We start from the raw sequence: 21,849 nt of genomic DNA, 5'->3' as shown, positions 1-21,849 counted from the left end.
CAAATGGGCCGGCAAATTGTCTATCCTGATCCTGGCCTAACTTATAACGCGGCGATCTCGACTGGCGACCCGCACTTCGAAATGAAAAAAAATATGTATATATACATCGCAGCCGTCCAAATCGTAGCTACCCTCCGTATTGTAATGCTATACGACACAGTTCTTTCCCTTAAAAATCTTGTCCAGTTTTGAGAAAATATGAATCACAAATAACCCAAAAAGTTTTGACTGCCCTCGAATCTCAGTCAAAAGTCTCTTGAATGTTTTAGCCCGGTTCCCAAAGTGACGTCACTAGTAGCCCGACCCAGATCCCACTTTGCGCGGCCGAGAACATAGAAATTGCATGATCAAACGACTGTAGAAACGCAGGGATTTTATCAATCGAGATAACTTTTTTGCTGAAGTAATCAGGGAAACTAGTAGATTTCTTTAAAGGAATAAAATTTCTGGGGCTAGTTGCACTTTAAAGGTGTCCCCAAAATATAGAAAACTAAAATGAATAAGAAATAAAAATATCCTAAAAATTTCACAAAGGCTTACCATATTTGTAAAGACCTGTCATTGTGAAAATTTGCAAAACTGCGTAATTTATCTAGGTAAATTTTCAAGTTATCAAAAAATCAGAAATTAAAAGCTGGCGTGACAGAAACTACTAAATTAAGCGAGACAAAAACTCCTAAAATTAGCGTTTTATAAATACACAGACAATACAGCGCTTGCGAAGTGAAACTTTTAATTTAACGTCTTATCCATTGCGTACGTCTTTTTAAAGCAAAATAAGGTCCCTCAGTATTTACTTCATTTTTACCTAGAACACGTCAGTTCCGTGAAAAGAGGAATTTTCTGTTTCAGAGAGACTTTCCATTACGCAACTACACTACCCTATCTTTGCAAGCCTAAAAGAAGGTTTTCGCATGATGTCACGGCAGCATGTACGTTCATGTCTGTATGCAGACGTCTTGGTCTTCTAATACAATGAAACGGCAGCTGCGTTGGTGTAGCAAACCAATCCTGTGGGCGTTGAACTATTTTCTGCAATTACAGAGGGGAGAGTATTTGAGACGCTGCAGTTTTAGTGATTCCGCGGTTACCTTGACCCAGACGCCTTATACTATTCGCTCTTCCATTAAAAAAAAAAAAGAAAAAAAATAAGAAAAAAATATAAGAAAAAGAAAAGGGGAAAGAAAGAAGAAGAAAAAGAAGAAAAAGAATTTGATGGGGAATGAAAAGTGGAAAATTCCATTAGATCAAAATTTTTCAGAAATGCTTTGAATAAAACAAAAAGTTTACTCAGACCCAATCAAGAATTTTGAGGTTTAAGTGCTTTTTTTTTTTGAAGCTTTAGAAAGGAGGACGGAAGTGAACTAGTGAGCGAGCGAGTGACTGACTCCGGTTTTAAAATCCTCCACCATTACTGTTGTACTTTATCGTTTTAAAGTCAGAAAAAAAAAGAGTAGGAAAACAGTTAAATTGCTAACTTCATTAACCGCAAAGGTTACTCTCCTACAAGAAAATACTCTATGGTAAGAAAATTCCATGAGACCTGGTTTCGACAACACGTTTATTCCCATTATAGGTTTCTTTTCTTTTTTCTACAACTGAGTTTAAAAAGTCTATCCTCATGCCTTAATCCTACAAAAATATGACAACCATTTTTTCCCGCAATTTAACTCTAAGGAAACATCTGTAGTACCTAACAAATCCCAAAACCTGAAATCCTTGAATCACAAGCATCAAATACTAATTCTGAGTAAATGCTCTTCAACTAAAAAAAAAAACAAAAATCAGCAACAACAAAAGAAACAAAAAATTTTCTCCTTGTCGTCTTCTTGGCTTCTTGTTAAACCTCTAGTTGGCCTTTTTCCTCAGCGGAGAATAGTGAGCTTCGGCAATCTCATAAACCTTCGCGGTGATGCAATTATGGTCATGGGGTGTTAACTCGATGCGATGATCCACATAGTGAATATCTGGCATCTTCTGGACAACCCCCTTAGCTCTGTAAAGCAGTAAACGAACTCGCATCAGTAACACTGGGCTGAAGGCATCAGCGTGCATATAACAAATACAACACCACTTCAAGAGTGAAAACTTCTAATTCGTACGTTCTCTTAAATTCAATATGTATCTTTGATGCTGGTCATGTACTGCAAGAAAGTATATCGTCACCGATGACAAAAAGGTTATCGGGCTAAAATTGTCGGGAGATAGTCAGGCTCAACAAATACGTGGAAATCGCTGTCATTTGTTATTCAGTTCTTAAATGTTTGGTATTTTAATGCCTTAAAAGAGATTTAGGTTTTTCTCTATAATTTGAGAAGGCCATTATTTCGATAATTTGGGATATAATTCATGGTAGGCCACCCATATAGTCTCCCTGCAGTTTGCTTCTATTTACTGCCGTTTGCTTGCGGTTAGCATTTAAATATTGTGTTTAATTGCAGTTGGCATTTATTTACTACTGTTTGCTTGCGGTTAACATTTAATTACTGCTGTTTGCTTGCGGTTAGCATTTAAGGAGTAAAGGGGAAGGCGATTATATGTGGCCTACCATGAATTATCTGCCGATAATTTCCTTCTGTATCATGAAGATATGGACTTAAGACTGGTGGGAGGGGAGCACTCTGTAAATATTTGGGTAGGGGTGTGCCACTGGGACATTGAAATCCTTTTTTCTATACTAGATGATGATCATCATGGTTTTGTCTTGGCTTTGTCTAATTTTGATGTTTCATGATTAATACTTGGTGTTTCACTAAGCAAATATTAAAAGAAAAACAAAATCAATGCCACTCCTCTTATTTCACAGTTTATGTAACAAATTATTATGATTCACGCTGTCGAACACTTTGGAATTAAAGATTTGATAATCCTTAATTATTATCGCTAACTTTTGGTAACTTTGTCACGAGATCCATCGAAGCAAGATTTGAACATCCTCTAATGAAACAATATTAGTTGTTATTCAGAATATTGTATTTTGACTTTATTATTCTCTTGCACATTAACTTTTCTAATATTTTTGCAAACCTGGAGAGCACTGAGATGGGTCTATAGTTTGAAATGATTTCTTCTAATTCGGTGTCTTTACAAAATTTACCACAATAATACGGTTTTTTGTTTCGTTTCTTCAGAAACGAAACGGTATTGTTTTCAGTTCAGGAGTGAACTATTTACATAGTGATTTGTAATATCCAATCAGAGTAAAGTTCGTAATTCTTAGTGTAAATACGGTGGAAATTCGGTCATCGCAACAAAATGTGGCGTTCCGAACATTTCAATTGCTGCTTTATTCGAAAATGGGGAATTGCGACTGCAACTCTCGTTTCTCGTTATTAAAATACACAAGAAAACTACACACTGGACTTGTAGTCGGATAGTAATAGTGAAAAGGAAGTTTATTTTGGAGGTAGAGAGACCGCCAGACCACGCGATTTGTCCACTAATGGAGTAATGCGATATTTTAACCCGATGAAAGCAGTTCGTTTTGTTAGTTCAACGAAGAAATAGTACTGTTTTCCGTTTCAGAGTAATTTATTAACATAGTGAGTATGAATGTTATCAGCCAGTAACGCTTGTAATTCACAAGGTTAACATGTTCAACAAAAATAACTTGTTGTTGTTTTGTTTCCTCAGAAACGAAACGGTATTGTTTTCAGCCCAGGGGTGAACTATTTACATAGTGGGGAAAATATCCAATCAGAGTAAAGTTCGTAATTGTTAATGTAAATACAGCGGCAAAATTTCAGCCAAAACTCGGTGCATCGCAACAAAATGTGTCATTTGCAACATTGTAGTGAAACTCTCGTTTATCGGTATAGCTGGTTTTCACATGATGTCACTAAAATTCGAACTACAAAACTATTGATCTTCCTGAGATTTAACTTAAATGATGTATAAGAGCAGCTGAAAACTAATATTCATACAAACTTTCGCTCCGAATGGGTTCTTGGTTTTGTGATAAACTACGCTTGAATTTTTAAGCTTTTGCATGACGCGGCATTTACATAACGACCTAGAGAGCTGTCATGATGGTTAAAAGAGTGACTTATTTCGGGGAAGTTGGCTATCTGAACAGTTTATGTCTTAGAAAAAGTATTATTTTAATGTTTTAGAGTTCCTCGAGGGATAAATTTACGCTTTTGTAGCAAAACTCAGTGATAGATGTTTCTATTGGTTTCCGGCCGCCATGTTGGTGCCCATACGGATGGGCACAAGCATGGCTTCTCCATACAAATCTCTATAAATTTGGATAAAAAATTTCTCCGCATATCTCGCATAAGAAAAATTGCTGTCCCCAGAATTTTGGCGCGAGTCTTAGCATATTTACCTTCTTTCATTTACCAGATTCTAGACTTTATCTATTGACCAGTTTTGATTTTTATTTTGATCTATTTTGAATTGCGTGACACTGAAAAGCAGGAATTATCTTACACAAGAAAACTGCGACCTGGACTTGACACTCAAAGTGAAAAAAATATATACATTTTCGAAGTAGAGACACCGCCACACCACGCGATTTGTCCACTAATGCGATATTTTAAGCCGATTGAAGCAGCTAGTTTTGTTTAGTTCAACAAAGAAATAGTACTGGTTTCCGTTGCAGAGTGAGTTATTGACATAGTGAGTATGAATGTCATCAGGGTAAACGCTTGCAATTCACAAGGTAAACATTTCGAAACTAAAATTTATTTTGTGACACGGAAAGAAAAGGAAATTAAAATGCCATGCAGGTAGAAATATTTGGCGACTTAAACGTCGCTGAGTCTTACTGAAACGATGTACTCTAGAGAAGCGAAGATATCTGTTTCCGTGCTTCATTTAGATGCGATTAAGATCACAACTACGACGACATAATTTTGGTCAATCAGAACACTTGGCAGGAATAACAATCCCGCCCCTTTTCCGTGGCTGTTTACGGCAAAAGAACACGCACTTTATTGGAGCGTTTGGACGATACTACAGATACGATATATTGTGGAAGGTAACTAGTTCATCATATTGTAAATTAATTAACGTTGGTATTTTAAAAAATAGGCACAATATGGCTTTTTTTTTTATGAGGTTTTCTTCATATCTTAGGTGTCGACATTTTCCAGAATTAGTTGAATTTCACGAATTTTCCGCCACAATTCCAGTAGCTTTATTTCTTAGAGCGCACTTTTAAAAAAAAGAAAATTTGTATTTTGACATACCGCGGCATTTCTAGAGCTGGTTTCATGAAAACACCGATAGCAGTTGTATTTTACCCTCATAATATTCAAGCGAAAGTGGAGGAATAATCGCACAACTGTCGTCACACACGAGGCGTCCTTTTTGAAAAGAAAAATATACTGTGTCGCTGACTACGAAACGTAGAGTGCCGCATCCATTCGAATCAAGGAATGCCCGGCACAGAAATGGAAAAATCATGCGTCAAATGCTTTTGCCTCTTAGCTTTATTTAGCCTCACACACAATACTTTGAATTTCTGGAAAATTTGGTTGTGCTCTGCGGCCCGCTTCCCAAAGCACTTACCCTATGTAAGACCAAAGTCTGCGATTTTTCTAACTTATTTATGGCCTGACCCTTAAATTGATACCTTGTTTCAGACCTGCCGTAGTTCTTCAGTTCAGAATGATGAAAAAGTAGCTTCTTCTAAAAATACATACCTAACTCAAGACTAGAGTGCAAAAACCATACCCAGTTTGAGACTAAAATGACCAAAATCGATACTCTACTTCTGACTGAAATGTGTTAAAAAAACATGTCCCTCTGACGCTGGACATACCTATATAGCCGATATAAGGAAGCACGCCCCTCCCCTAGGACAGAGTCAAAGTGAAGTGTCACAGTTGAATACATTTCGAAATGCGTTGACCGGTAGTAACTGATACATGTATAGACAACTTAAATTAACTAACCCTTGCTCTTTTACAATAGGTTAAGTACTAAACCTCACCTGGACGAAAAAACCCCAGGCTCTGGCAACTGGGCAGATCAGTGCGGTGCAATGCAGCGCATTAGCACCTTTCACCCCAGGACTTCTTATGCACAAGATATCAAAACCCCAGCCTTTCTCAGACTTTGAATATCTTTCCGGAAACGAAACACTATTTCTTTCTGAGAAATAGTCTCTTGTTGCATTTAAGTTTGCTAACTGAATTGACAAATTTCGTCATGAATTCCCTGTCTCGAGTCACCAAACCTCATAATATAAAAACTCACCTGTAAGTACTTTGGAAGTCACATCGGTAATGACCGCCTCCTTCAAGCAACAGAGTCCTGCTAACCTCCCCCACTAGCACCCCATCACGTATATACATAGTCTCAGTGGATGGCTCCCATAACACCGTCTCCTTCTTCATAACTGGACCATTGGCTGGAAACTTTACACCATAAAATCGAATGTCGTAGTTAAAACAGTCTTTTTCTGTACTGATGAAAAAGAATCGAGACATACTCAGTGTCACTAAGCAATGAAAAATACGACAAATGATTTTAGAAGCAAGCAAGAAAAGAGTCTGAAAGTGTCTCGATACAGTTTTCTTTTCTTGGACCATGCCAAGCCGTTGTTCAATCCGTTTGCAATAAGTCTTCTCTTAATCAGATCAATATGAAATGACATTAATTGGGAATGGATTGAAGCTTGTCACAATGTATTTTGTGATGTAATCGATATTAATCCCTCCCGCCAAAAAATGGCAATCGGTAAAATATTAACTTTGCGCGAACCAGATGTGATATGAAAAAGTTAATACCAATGCTTTAAAGTATGGTGTATGGCATGTAGAAAACGCACACACACACAAATAATACATATGCATGCTTTATCTCGAGTAGACTGCAAACACACTTCAAATTCACGGTGAACACAGGGGAAGCCAAAAGTTGTAAATAAGCCCCTGAATTTTTATTTAATTCATCCTAAAACTTTGCAGTAATACAGAACTCGTCATGCTCTAAGATCCTATGTTTTTAGCTTTTAGGATTTTGGAAGTTTGGTCGGGAAAATGGGATCCAAAGGGAAAAAAAAACTGTATCAAAGCAACTTTAATTAACTTGCGGTTCAAAACATTTCAAAAAGGAATTTTTGAAAGACAACAAAGGAAGAAGGCAATTAGAAAAGTTTATCTAAGAATAAAGTCCAACAAAATGATAAGTAAGGATTAAAACGGGGCATAAGTTAACGTGTTATAATTAGAACTGAACAAAATTATCAATCTGGAACACAGTGCTACGTTTTTCCATGCAGGAGTCATCAGCTTTACATCTTACTTGTCTAACGATATTACGCTTGTGACGGTACAAATGCCCCCGTCTTCGAAAACCATGCTCCGTTCCCAGGAGTACCCATCAGGGAAACACTGCTTGAAATAGTCTGGGATGTCTCCTGGATATTTCGTGAATGCCCTGTTGCCGTACGAGAATGCTGTCGTCAAGATATCGTAAGCGAAAGGAAGAGGTCCACCTTCTTCGACTATAAGATTTATGTGGTGTTCTCCACTGAAACAAAAGTAATAAAAGTATATGCTGGAGCACTGAGAGAATCTTAGCTTAGAATTTCAGACCTGTTAGAAGCAATGCGAAAATAAAACTGAAGACAGCGATTAAAATTTACTTACTCGTAAGGCTTGCCTTTTCCTTCTCCTGTAATCGTGAAGAAGTGCCCGTTTACAGCGCCCTGCATACGCAGCTTGATCTTCATGTGTTCTTTCACACTCTGCGGAATGAGATTGGGGTAAATATGAGATCATTAAGAATAAGTAGTAGAGTAAATTCAAAGCATATGAACAACACTTACCATGATGGTATTCTTTAAGTAAGAAAATCAATTTTACAGCCCTAGTTGTTCGATCTGCTCTCTCGCAAATCAACGAGGTGAATGAGACTCCAGCTAGGAGAGTGCTGCTTTAAACCTGAATGTCACACCCGAAATACAATTGAACCAAGTATAATCAATAGCTCTTTGTGGCAAAGCTGACAAGCTGTCTATCATACCTACATGGGAAAACAAAACCTACAATAAACCGCTTGTCTTGCCCAAGCGACGGCGACGCCCACTTCAAATACAGTTGTGTAGACAAAGAGCGCAAGAGCACAAGAGCAGAACTAACTAAGAGCACAAGAGCAGAACTAACTAAAACTGGTTAAGAAACATGTTTAACACGTGAGTAATATAAGTATTTCAGTTAGATCATGAAGTAGCTTCGATTTTTGAAGCTATTATATTATTGCGTGACTACCGAAACAATGCATTTCTGCTAATATTTCAACTCGTTGTGTAACAAGACAAAAAAAAAAACATACAGACAAAAAAAAAAAAAAAAAAAAAAAAAAATGTAACATTGCTTTCTTCCAAATTTAGCTCCTAGACAAATAACCGATGGGATTGACAACAAACCGGCTGGGGATCGGAATTGATTTCCTCTGCCAATGAACCAAAGTTTGCGCCCTTTTAGCGGCTAAATATCATTGCCTCTTTTGTATATAGCTGCAATTTAATCATCTTTCGCGCCACTATAATTGTTTCATCTATACGCCTGTATTTGAAGTGGCCGCTCCAACAAATGTAGATGTTGGTAATTTGTGCATACCCTAAATATAGCATGTGCGCTTTGGCTAACTCGTTGTGAAACAAGACAAAACAAAAAGCATACAGACAAAAAGAACGTGACATTGCTTTCCTCCAAGTTTGGCTCCTAGACAAATAACCGATGTGATTGATAACAAACCATCTGGGGGTCGGAATTGGTTTCATCAGCCAATTAACCAAAGTTGGCCACCTTTTAGAGGCTTAATATCATTGTCTCTTTCGTTTTATTTTGTCTCTAGAGCTGCAATTATATCATCTATCGCACCACTTAAATTGTTTCGTCTCTACGCCTGTATTTGAAGTGCCCGCCCCTTCAGATGTAGATGTCGGTGATTTTTGCATAGCCTGAAAACAGCATGTCCGCTTTGGCTAAGGGCTCTGACGGACTGGGCGACTTTTTGTTTATTTTGCAAAATAGTTGTCATCAGCTCCGTTCTACAAGTGCGCACGGCATTTTTCTTATTACCAAAATTTTGTCAAGCCATACCAAACTTCAAAGGCGCTGTCGTCCTGTCTCGGAGCAGGACAAACTTTTTTTAAGTGTCAAAACTCTCAGATTTTACACTTTGCATGCGTTAATCTGGCTTCAAATGTCGATCAAGTAAATTTGATCTCGCGTTTTAGAGTCTATACGTTCGGTAGATTGACACTCGAGGTTATCAAATATTTTGGTGTTTTGAAGTGCGTACGCGATTACCAAATTCAAAATTTGGTGCAGGCAACATTTGTCGACATTTTTGGCAGAGTCAAACAATTCTTTTCAACCTAATGCGTACGGTACCTAAGTGGCTCGCTTGATTTGTAACACAGCATGGAAAAGGTCGAGATTTGCGGAAAGTTTAAGTAGCGTAAGTCAGCGTAAGTCAAATTTGACGTCGGTGTACAGTTCGTCATGGCGCATAAATGTGGATTTACGTCATCGGATGTTATGAAGCTTTACGTTCCTTTTGATGCAATTTAAGTTTTAGCAAAGTTGCTTTTCCAAGACCAAACGTAAAGTTTCTCTAAAGCAAGTACAAAATGTGATCGGATATAATTACGCTTATATACATTTCGCCGATAAAAGTAAAATATAAAACTTTAAGGTAAAAAGCTGTTAAAATTGAGTCTTAACGTTTTCGATCTGTTTGATCATCATCAGAGTAAAATGATATGCATACGCTCAGTGTTCAGGTAGTGCCAGTTATGTAATTCCTGTTCCCATGGGGAACAAGGTGAGGTCCAGTATTTGCACTTGTTTGTTTAGTTCTGGACGGAAGCGCGCGATGTAGAACGCTTTTTTTATTCTCCTTTTTAACCATGAATGGGCAGTGGTTAAAATTTCCCACGGGAACTTGTGGTTAGGGTGTTTTCTGATGTGCTTGGTTGGCTCCGACTGCTTATTAGCATCTGAATGTTTATTAACGCGAACCTTGAGGTTGCGTGCTGTTTCGCCAATGTATGTTTGTCCACAAGTACACTTGCCTTTGTAGATGACATGTGATGGGTGTGTGTTTTTGTCTTTTAACTTGAAGATCGATTACATCTTGCTTGTTTGCCACATGATAAAGAAGTTGAACCTCCAATTGGTGTACGTGTTAAGTTTCTTTAAGAATTTTCCACTTTCTACTTCATTTGTTCTGCAGAAAGGGAGACAGATTCCGACTTTAGGTCTTTCATCGAACCAGTGGACATTGTTAATTATTGTTAAACAGCTACCATCCAAACATCAAGTTCACAGAGGAAGAAAGCCCTGACCACTTCTTCGACACCTCTTTCAACCATCAAGAGAGAAACTTCACCACCAGAGTCTACCAAAAACCAGGTAAACTACAAGCACATTGGAAATCGACCGTCCCAGAAAGGTGGAAGCGCGACACTATTCTAGGTACCTTACATCGAGCAAAACGAATAGCCACCAATTGGCAAGCAGAAGTCAAAGCCATCAAACAATCATTCATCAAAGCAGAATACCCCACGAAATTAGTCAATGGAGTTATCCGTGATTTTGAAAACCCAAAAAGCGACGAAACAATAATTCCTGTCCACTGGTTCGATGAAAGACCTAAAGTCGGAATCTGTCTCCCTTTCTGCAGAACAAATGAAGCAGAAAGAAGAAAATTCCTAAGGAAACTTAACACGTACACCAAATGGAGGTTCAACTTCTTTATCATGTGGCAAACAAGCAAGATCGAATCGATCTTCAAGTTAAAAGACAAAAACACACACCCATCACATGTCATCTACAAAGGCAAGTGTACTTGTGGACAAACATACATTGGCGAAACAGCATGCAACTTCGAGGTTCGCGTTAATAAACATTCAGATGCTAATAAGCAGTCGGAGCCAACCAAGCACATCAGAAAACACTCTAACCACAAGTTCTCGAGGGAAGTTTTAACCACTACCCATTCATGGTTAAAAAGGAGAATAAAAGAAGCGTTCTACATCGCGCGCTTCCGTCCAGAACTAAACAAACAAGTGCAAATACTGGACCTCACCTTGTTCCCCATGGGAACAGGTATTACATAACTGGCATTACCTGAACTATAAGAACACTGAGCGTATGCATATTATTTTACTCTGATGATGATCAAACAGATCGAAAACGTTAAGACTCAATCTTAACAGCTTTTTACCTTAAAGTTTTATATAATTAGGCTTGTTTCGTTGTACGTCACATAAAGGTTATCCCCAGCAGTGCTTCACTTAGAACACGCAGAGCTTCCGTAAAAGTAGCGCAGATGATATTTTACCTATTATTGTAAGATTTCTCGTATTGCTTACGTGTCATCTAATCTCCATACTAGGATGTGGGCGAAAAAAAGATAATAACAATAATAAAAGAATAAATTTGAAGTGAATCAGATGACCAAATATCGCGTGGTGACAGACACATGTTTAAGTTTGATGATTTTCCTTTCCTACCCCTATGGTATTTGAGTTACTACATAAAACAATCTGTGAGCCAGTTTATACTTCTGCTGAACATACAAGAATTGAAGTTGACTTCACACCAAGTGCAAACTTCGCGTAAATTTGCAAGTGTACTTACAAGAATACACTATTTACAAGTATACTTAAGGTTGATGTATATATCTACTTTACACCAGCTCTACGAAGTGCTTAAAGTCCCCTTAAGAAGTCCATTACTCTAGTTTTACGTTAAAGCGTTAAGGTATAACATAATGTGACGTGAAATTGTGCAAATCAAAACTTTACAACAGCTTTACGCCAACATCACACCAACTGAATTTGTCGTTTCATGCTGTCACTTTGTTCTCGAAGTAGTTTGAAAACTTAATTATAAGTGAACCGAAGCGAAGAAAACTGACGAGCAAACTCTTCAAATGTCAATTTAATTTCCTACTAGTTATGACTGAAATTACAGTTAAATAAACTTGCATTAGAGTAGACAAGAAGTCTTCGATTTGTCGTTGTCTTTGATTTGTTTAGCATCTCAAGAAATAAAAAGGCATTTTATCATCAAATTTCGCACTCAAAATAAGCTGTACAACGTGTTCTTGCGTTTTTAAGCTTTTACAATCCTAACATCCAGTAAGAGTATTTTTGTCATAAACAGTGAAGTCGTCACGTCAGTTGATAACAAAAGTCCAATCAAGATAATATCTTTCACTGTTTTGGAGGGAAAACTGAGAGAAACCATGCATACAAGATTCGGCGACTAAAATCAAATCGGCTAGAGCTGACACATCATGAGAGTTTAAATTTGCAGATATAATTTACCAAGTTGTTTTGAGGCGGGTAGGTGCAAAGATATATTATTACAATTTGAAACAAACTTTTCCTCATTTGCTGAAGGAGGTATGACTTGTCTCCGGGAAGAGCAGCTTGGATTTCCTAAACTACAGCTAAGAATACTCATTGGCCGTCCTACATATATGAAATGGAATGACTTGATTCGAACAGAAAGATTGACCGTCTTGCTGCGAACACCGCAATATAGGCCGTCCCAGCCCTTAATTAATATGGATTTTAATTTCTCATGGACTCTGCTTGAAGGTTCAAGGAAAGAAAAAATATATATATTAGTGTTCTCTTCTAGAAGCCTTTTTGGTGAGTTGAGCATCATACGTCTAGATGTGTCAGTTTAGGGACGGTTCATTTTTTATGAGGGAGGGGGAGCTGGTGGGATTTGGGAAGTACCATTTAAAAATCACATGACCCCCCCTCAGCTTACCAATTTTTTCACATGCCCTCCCCCCCTTATAGCGGTAATTTTTTGGGATGACCCCCCCCAAAAAAAAAAAAATTGAACAAACAATATTTAGATTTCAACTTTTTAAATATTTCTCTATTATCCCCCTACTTCACGTTATTGTGCTCACTATGAAGACAATATTTACAATCCCTATACTACAGAGAGCTGTTGTTTAAAAAACAAATCAAAAGAAAGAGAAGTCAATTTCGGATCTCCTAGTTATGGCTCGCCCTGAGCGTGTGGCATTTGGCCTCTCATTGGCATCTTCCTCATCTGAATTGATGAATGCAAGAATGACGTCACTTGAGTCATCTTCTCCCCCAGAGTCAATGGCATCACTGTCATACTCATTATTGTCACTTTCATCCGTTTCACTGCTGTCAGCACTTTCCCTGTTGTCATTTTGTGTCAATGTCCTGGCATTTCTCAGTGTTGGTTGGCCAGCTCTGAGAGGACTCTTCTGCTGCAAGCATGAATGTCTTACAATTGCCTTTACTTCCTCACTCTTGCTGCTTTTCAAATGCTGCTTCAGCCCGAGGTGGTTCAAGTACTTGTTTAGTTCTGGAACACGTAGCGTTTTAAGCTTGGTTAGATCTTCTCACAACTCAGTCCAAGGATAATCCTCATATGATTTATCTTTTGCGTCCCTACTTAACTTTGCCTTTTCTTCTGCTCTCTTTTTCCTTTTAAATTCCAGCACTTCAAGATGCTGAAGATAATCCACCACAAATTTTGATTTGACAATAAACTTATCTGCAAATAGAGCAACGCTCTCTGGGTGAGATAAAACCAGCCTGCCACTTCCATGCTCTTTCTTCGCTTGGACCCTTGGCTGCCAGTCATCTGGATCACGCCCTTCTTTTGGGGTCTTCTGGTAGGAGAGGTAGTGGTATTCCGGTAGGCAGGAATGGTCAGGAACTGGTTTAAGAAAAAGAAGCAATCTGTCTAAGTGCGGATGGCCGTTCAGAAAGGGCGAGTGAGTTTTCCATGCCAGGGTACCAGTTGAAGCCCAGTGATGGAAGAAAACTGAACTTCTCCATCAAAGAACACAGGGCAATGGTGGAAAAGTTGAATGTCATATTGAAAGATGTAAAGGAACACGATTCCACACTCTTTCAGTCCAATGGGCTTGCTTTAAAGCAGGGTGAAGAATTTGCCCACAGTTTTAATGTAAAACAGATCAAATGTATAGAAGCTAAGTTGACGAAGGTCACGCAGGACATGGAAGCACTGGAAAATAAGAAGAGCAATTATAACAGCATATTCAAGGGCATACTCAAACAGCACATCAACAAAAGGAGAAGGAAAAAAGAAAACCGCAGAAAGTCAAATGAAAGAAAGAGGAAGCGGACTGAAAATAACGTCCAACGAGTTTATGGAATCTGTGTTGGAAACCCGCTAGGAAATGATCTTCCACAATGCCTTGTGTACCCTCCTAGAGCGGCCGTCCTGGAAGAGTGTATTAAGGTTGAAGATGTTGCCACGTCGTTATTTAGAAGAGATGAACCATACGTCGCACAGCTCTTGGAAGGGAATTATTTCACCAATGCTGCAAGAAGCAGAATCACCACCAACCTTGAGCAGGAAGTCAGAGATTGTGTTTACACCTTCATGTACCCTGAAGAGTACACTCTGACGGAAAGCATTGCTGCTTCGTGCAGCATTGGTGAAAGAGACTCCTATAGCAGCACAAGCGGCGACGAAGAACTCGACGACAGCGAAGATGAAGATGAGTGCCAGTGAAAGTTGCATTCCAAAATAACAGTGTTAAATACTTTGTTTCAGTATCTACAAACGCTTTTTGTCGCCAAACGTTTTTTTAAAGCAGAAGGAAAGTTTGTAATAAATTTGTATCCTGCCTTCTATGTTTATTCTATAGCAATTTTTTTGATATTCAGACATATTGCCATTTTAAAGTTTTACTAAAATATTTCACGTGACCCCCCTTTTTCCCTTATTTTTTTGGGATGGCCCCCCCTCCAAAGCCATTTTTTTCGCATGCCCCCCCCCCAAATCCCACCAGCCCCCCCCCCCCCTACCTTATAAAAAATGAACGGTCCCTTACTTTCCTTTTTTTGTCTGTGGCTAATAGGGTTCCAAATTCGTCACAGTTTTGTTGAAATATCATGTCGCGACGTTTATTTCTCGATCAGAAACTCTCTAAAAAGTCTGATTAAGAAAAAAAAAACAGTGATCTGCATCAATTTCGCCTATGTTATTTTGTACCGAAAGAAACGAAATCGCCGACATCAATTATTTTCCAAGTTTAGCTCTCATAAAAATATATGGTTGATAACACAGCAAGGATGAGATAACTAATTCCATTAAGCCCATATTGTAATTGTGATCACTGATTGGAACGAATGGCGTCGATAGAACCAACAAACGTCTTTATTATAAATTTGAGGGATGGAAATGAACATATGTGCCATATGTTCTGTTGAGGTTAGCCACACGTGCTCTTGCAGGTTGATAAAATGATAACTTTGACGAGTAAACTATTGCAACATAAGAATTTATATTGTTTTCTCGAATTAATGGCAATTTGCACATGTACATTCATCTAGAGCACATGCTTAGATTACCGTTTTGAAATATACCGATTGATATATACTTATACTGAGAACAGTGGTGGTGATTGATGACTGACGTCCACCAAAACTGGACCTTCTGTTTAGGTTCTTTGCTCTGAAGGTCGCGTGGTGAGGTGATTGATAACAGCGGCAAACAGCTTTGATACTTAAACATTATTAATGATATTACTGTCAATTAAGTTGCTTTAACCGGCCTTCTTGCAGCAAAATATGTAATCTCCATAGTTTCATTTTATTGGAATCATTGGAGGTTTATAATTGAAAAAAAAATTTTCTAGCACGGAAAATTCTCTAGGAGGTTTACGTAAAAAAAAAAAAAAAAAACCTGTTTTCTAGCAGTAAAAATTTCATTTTTTTTTTGTTTTGATGAGTTAATGAATATCGAGCTCCCTGCGAAATTTACAATATTGATATATTTAGATGTTTCAGTTTGCTTTGTTTTCTTTTTTGCCCGTGGCCAGTAGTGTTTCAAAGTTCATTGATTCAACAACTGACGCTTTTCTAAGTTTTACAAATATTAATGTAACAACATTTCGTGTTCGGCGAAGTCTGATCAAATTTCAATTTTGATATTTCTTTGCATTATTAACGAAAACAAAAATCACCGAAGCCTATTTTTATTTCTTTATTTTTAACACCTTTTTTCCAATTTTAGCTTCTATACAAACAACTGACAGACATGAGTGATGACAAACCATTAAGCCACTTAGCCAAAACGACAACAGCTATAGCGGCTACTTCAAACGCAGGTCTACAGACAGAACACTTCACGTTGCCGCGACAGAAGACTCCAAATCCAAATTAACTAGACCCAAAGAACCTTTTTGCAATACAATTTCTTGCCTTGAGGTCATAATCATCGCCTGATCGTCTAAGACTATATCTAAAATTAATCTGAAATTTATAAAGAATTCATGCACGTGGAAAACTGTTAATACGGGAGTTTAGGCAAGATAATTTTTATAATTCTACGGAAGAAGATTGAGAGTATACCCTTTGAAATATTTATATATTTATGTAGATTATCAACTTAGTTTTTAATAACAGCAGTATTCATTCAGGGAATTTATTAGCTTTTTCAGTCTTTTTAATTTAATGTTATAGATAGGTGTTTTCCAATTACATTTTCGTTTTTAATCTTTAGTTTACTTAGCACGGACGTATTTTAAACAAAGTTTTAGATGCTAGCAGGTGTCTAAATGAATGATGTAAAGATTGATTAATCGAAGATTCATATAGAAGAGCAAGTAACATTTGTCTAATTGTTTGCGTAGAGTAGTCAACCCTTGGGGTATCAAATAATGTATATAATGTATATATGCATTTTTTTTTCAGTATAGTCATGCAAAGAATGACCCTTATTTTATTTGAATTGGTGTTATTCTTTTTTATATATTTACTTGCACTAATGGCTAGTCCACAACCATGTGATTTTTCAAATTGACAAAGCACCAAGAAGACATTAATAATTGTTTTTATTTGAACGAGAGAGCAGCGTCAACTTTTGTCAACAAACCATAAATCACACACTCACTGTGTGACACTTTGAGTGTTTAAACTCTTAGTACACTTCCAATGAGCTATCACAAAGGATTAAAACTTTAACTTGGGTTGGAAAAAGCTGCGACAACTCTGCGACAACAGACAGAAGGCTAAGACGAGTGACATGTGCTGAAAAGAACATGCTGACTACCTTTTTCTTTTCTGGATTAAGGCTAAAATAATAAAATTTAATGATGACCGATAAAAGCAACAAACCGTTTAACTTTAATTTAATTGTTTATTAAATCACTAGATAATATAGGTATGCTTTAGAGGGGACAAGAAGTTTCCGATTGGTCGTCGTCTTTGCTTTCTTTGGCTGAACCGTACAGATACCAGCATAACAAACAAACCAACATAACATCAAGCGATTTTTCTGAGAAGTCGATCAGAAACCGATGTTAAGGACACAGTGTTAAGGGTAAACAGGCTAAACAATGTTAAGGACAATTTGTTCTGTTTACATCGCTTTCGTGATATAGTGTTGGAGTAAACCACATGTTATTTTTAATACGTGTGCGTGCTGAAAAACAAAAGGTTTGTATGAATTAATACTCAATCAATGTTAATTAACGATGTGGCCGCGGCACCGTTATTATAGGTTACAGTTGACTGGGCTGTCTAGATAACAGCATAATTAATGATTAAAAATAGACGAGTAACCAGGATAAGACATTTGGAAAAATAGAAAAAGGATCTCTGGTTAAAAAGTTGTTTAAAACGAGCTTTCGACTACCAGTCTGTAGTCTTTAACGAGTAATAGATAGAAAGCGCAAACGTTAAAATATATACTAAGAAAAGTGTGAAAAAACAAAATTATAATAAAAACAATAGAAATGCTTGTGTGCGAGTAAAAATGCTAATGTGAGGTTCAAAATAAAATTGAATATTGTCTTGGTAATTGTTCCGCATTATTGCCAGCATGGTTCGTAATTGCTGTGTGCCGTGAACCTCCTATTCTGAAGTTTACGTTTGCTTTAACCTTCACTTTTAAATCAGCTTTTAAGAGGCAGTCTATGATAAAACCGTCTGAGAACTGCACTTGGCAACTGAAAGACTAAATAAACTGAAAGGAGCTAGTCACGGTTTGCGCATATTGAAAAGTTTAGCCTCAATTTTTCAAATTCGTCGTTTGTAATCCGTGTTAATCTTCTCCATCCTTTTCCATCCTTGTCAGTTCCTTTATGATCATGATTTATCATTATCTCTTGGGTGTTTTTCTATCTTATTAAACTGTTATTTTCAGGTTCCCTACCATTTAAAGGTAATTTTGTATGTGGCCAAAATAACTCAAAATACCGTGACTGAGCTCCTTGAGGGTTAGAATGAAAAGAGACCCGCTTTGATTCCAAGTGATATTCCGATCGCCAGTTATTTCGCCTCGTGATGGCCCAACGCGAAGTCTTCAAAAGCATATAAAACACTTTATTTGGAGTAACATATCTAGCAATAATTCCTATTTTAATTTCCTCATAAATCGTTTCAATTTTCAAAGCTGAAAATGGCCCTCGGCATTGATTAAGAAGCTATTCATAAAATGAGACAAAGATGAAAACTCTCGTCTTTACTGTCAAAAAGTGTAGTCCTTAAGGGCAAAAAATACGCAAAACACTGTACGATTTCAATAGTTCAAAAGTTATCAGTATACATACACGGAGCATTTGCGACATTCAAGACTAGTATTGAAACTTGATTTAATTAGAGCTACAGTTTTATTACCTTCTTCATAACCGGGCTTTTAGTCATTTCCCAGGCTTTCACATTGGGGAATTCAATAACCTAGTTGTAGTAAATAGGTAAGTATTGCCTTCCAAACTTGAACACAGCTGTTAACGACTTGGCGAACAGAAAGGCTTGACTCCATGGCGAAATTTTGGACTAAATACCCTATCGAAAGATCGTTTCAGAGATGGGTATTTTTTTAGACAATCAGACAACGACCTATTAAAGTTTGATTTTCCTGGAAAAAAATCAAGATTTGCAGGCTTAAATTTTGAACAAATCATCACATCTAGACCGGCACAAGCGCCCCAAGTTCACGATGCGATAGGTTACTCTATCTTTTTTTTTTTCTTTCACGTTCAGCGAAATATGGCATACGCTATTACATAACAATCGAGTATGACGCAAAACGTGACTCTGGCCAGAGGCGCCAGAGGGCTAGCTTCTTCTGAGCAGTGGAAAACCAAAACGCGATCGATAACTCGCGCTTAAAATTAAAGGCTTCGGATCAACCTGAGAAGTGAGAAAACAAAGATAAGGCGCATTGAGTTTAGTCGATTTTATTGTCAAAATATCACAATTTCAGCTATAACTTCGATTTCAGCTTTTCCCATACAAACCTTTATAAATTCAAATCGTTTTAACACGACACCTCCATATGCTGCAGGGTGAGAGTCACGTTCACGTATTCAAACTCGGTTGTTACGTAATAGAATATGTCACGTTTCGCAGAACGTTTGCTCACTGCTAAAAGAAACATCGTCGTGCCTGAGCTTGGGTGGCCTGTAATATAGACTGTTGGGAGATGAGTATCAGTGTGTTGGTCCCACAAAAAGGAGACCGCTTATTGTACCAGCAAGAGCGCTAATGACATATGTTTAACTTTACAATAGATCGTTCTCACTGTCACGCAATAAAAAAATACATCGAAAATCATCCAGTGGAAAAAGCTATGAAATTATGATGTTATAAAAGATAACTAAATAAGCCACTTCTCCAAGTTTTAGGCCTGTGCGTTTCCCCAAATTTCAGATATTCGTCGAACTGTTTCGTCGATATTTACAGAGCCCAGTATGAAAACGCCATGTTGGTGTACCTCCGTGGACATCACGAGCCAGAGCTAACCGGAAGCTCAAAAATTCGCCAGGTCCGGTTGCTATGGGGTGATGTCATTTATCTGTTAGGTTGCTGTCATCGCAAGACTTTTGCGGTTCTATTGTGGTTAGCGATAATTGCTTTCAGTGAGAGCAGAAGCATATCACCTAGAAGCGTTTAACTCTGGTTCGATGCTGCCGATTATCCCGAACCAATCAAATTTAACTTCCTAATATGGAGCAAGGGCTCTCGCGTGGATATGTCATATACGCGCAGACTACACGCGGACAGCAATGGCGGACACATTTCGTTGCGAGTTGAGAGAAGTTCCTGTTTCTGGACCGATTTCTGCACTCATCATGAGAATCAAACGAACCTTTTCTAGGAGCTGCCAGTGTAATACCTAGGCCAGTTATCTGCCAAGTCTCAATTGCAGGTAAGCTTTTTTTGCATCAAAACTAGTCAATGGAAATCATGCTATGCTGAAAACATTTGTTTAGCACACGAGCTTTCGTTTGCTGGATAACAATGATCAGTATTGTGGATTATTTTCGCGTGATAGTTGAACTTTAAGAAAATCGGACTTGAAATTGTGGCTTTTCCCTTGATTTGTCATATGTTCGCGCCATGATTGTGTGATTTATACCCTTGTTTTATCACGATAAGTGAATAATTTTGTGGCTCGGCTTGTTCCCTTTATATCTTAATGAATGTTTTCTTGTTAATTTCTTGTTGTAGTACGTATGCGATCCGTTTGTTTGGCCGATGTTCAAGGGTTTTGGATCCTGCTTTGGATACTAACTGGTCTACCAAACTGAGACATCATCTCATTTACCGTGCATTTACATATTCATTACCATTGAATGTTGGCCATAGTGGGAGACTGTACATAAGTTTAAATCAATAAATAATAAGTGTTTTATGTGAATTTATATTACACATGACTGTCAACCCACCTGGTACTGAGTTTAAAAAACATACTTTGTAATTAAATTATTATTTTCAAGTAGATGCAAGTCAGTGTTTTTTCATCTCCCATCTGCAATTTAAGTTAGAACCACTGTAAATAGTATGAGGTCTATTATTTGTCCAAAACATTCTTTTCATGTAATTCAACCAGACCTTTCCATTGAGCCCAATTCCCTTTACATGGCCTCACGAGGGCCCCTCCCATGTACCGAGAACCCAGGAATGGACACACCGAGCAAATACAAGTTACATACAACAACTAAACACTAGGTGAAGAGAAATATCTAACTCTCATCACTTTTAACATTGATATTGTCAATGACAATGACTGAGGCAAACTCATTAGTAGGCCTTTTACATTGAACACATTCAAGCAAGTTGAGCAAGACCAAAATCATCTTTATCACACTTGTCTACAAACCAGATACATATTACACATTAATCTTGGATTTGTAATGTTATTTTTTGCCATTTACATTGGTTGCCCTTAACTTAGTGATTGTTGAAGCAAACCATACCCTACTTCCACAATATTATTATCAATTTGCCATTATTTATTTATTTATTCATGTATTCATTTATTTATTTATTCCGGTTACTGCAATTTATTTTTGTTATTTTGAAAGAAACACCGCTCATTAGGGACTGTTCATTTTTTATGGGGTGGGGAGGGGGACAGCTGGTGGGATTTGATAAAAAGTACCTCTTCATCAGAAATTTTTTTTCCTACCCCCCTTGTATCCCTGAATGTCTGTGATAACTCATTGCAGTCTGAAAAGCATAGATGATTTTAAGCCAGGATAAGCAGTTTTGACACTGCACCAGTTAAGGTGGCCGAACACAGTTTTTGTGCGTGCTTTTGCTAATGCAATTCAGCGCGCGCACAAGGATTGCAAAAAACAAACATGCGGTCAATAGAGCGATCATTTTATTTACTCAACACCTGCAGTATCTGTACTATTTTTCTCTACAATTGAACACAATGTATTGATGGCTTTAGTCTTTTGTCACAAAGATATGTGAGAAAAGGTAACGATGCAAAGAACCCAGGAATTCTCAGCTTTTTCTTTGTTACCGAAAGAACCCAGTTAAATGCAGCGCATGCATAGTAAGTAAAAAAATTGCTATTGAATGAAAATTTGCACTCTCGGAAA

At 37.6% G+C, this 21,849-nt stretch overlaps 1 protein-coding gene and 1 long non-coding RNA gene across 4 annotated transcripts in view; one reads left to right on the top strand and one right to left on the bottom strand.

The window, feature by feature from the left end:
- Positions 1–21,849, top strand: part of LOC145470193 (uncharacterized) — a 370,979-nt gene that overhangs the window by 213,423 nt on the left and 135,707 nt on the right. The gene's annotated exons all lie outside the window — the stretch shown is intronic.
- LOC145469474 (GFP-like fluorescent chromoprotein cFP484) lies at positions 763–18,715 on the bottom strand. 2 transcript variants are annotated; one of them, XM_081453209.1, is made up of 5 exons: positions 18,629–18,715; positions 7,602–7,699; positions 7,255–7,482; positions 6,205–6,414; positions 763–1,996 (listed from the first exon to the last, which is right to left on the bottom strand). In XM_081453209.1, exons 1-5 carry the CDS (start codon positions 18,653–18,655, stop codon positions 1,849–1,851), a joined length of 711 nt encoding a protein of 236 aa, XP_081309335.1. In that variant the 5' UTR covers positions 18,656–18,715; the 3' UTR covers positions 763–1,848. The 2 variants fall into 2 exon arrangements, with proteins under 2 accessions (XP_081309335.1, XP_081309336.1); XM_081453210.1 differs by lacking the exon at positions 18,629–18,715 and adding an exon at positions 7,781–8,024.

Source organism: Orbicella franksi, chromosome 15 (genome assembly GCF_964199315.1).
Source record: "Orbicella franksi chromosome 15, jaOrbFran1.1, whole genome shotgun sequence".
NCBI classification, from domain to species: domain Eukaryota; kingdom Metazoa; phylum Cnidaria; class Anthozoa; order Scleractinia; family Merulinidae; genus Orbicella; species Orbicella franksi.
Note: the sequence above shows the minus strand (reverse complement) of the source record. Positions and strands in the feature narration are given on the sequence as shown.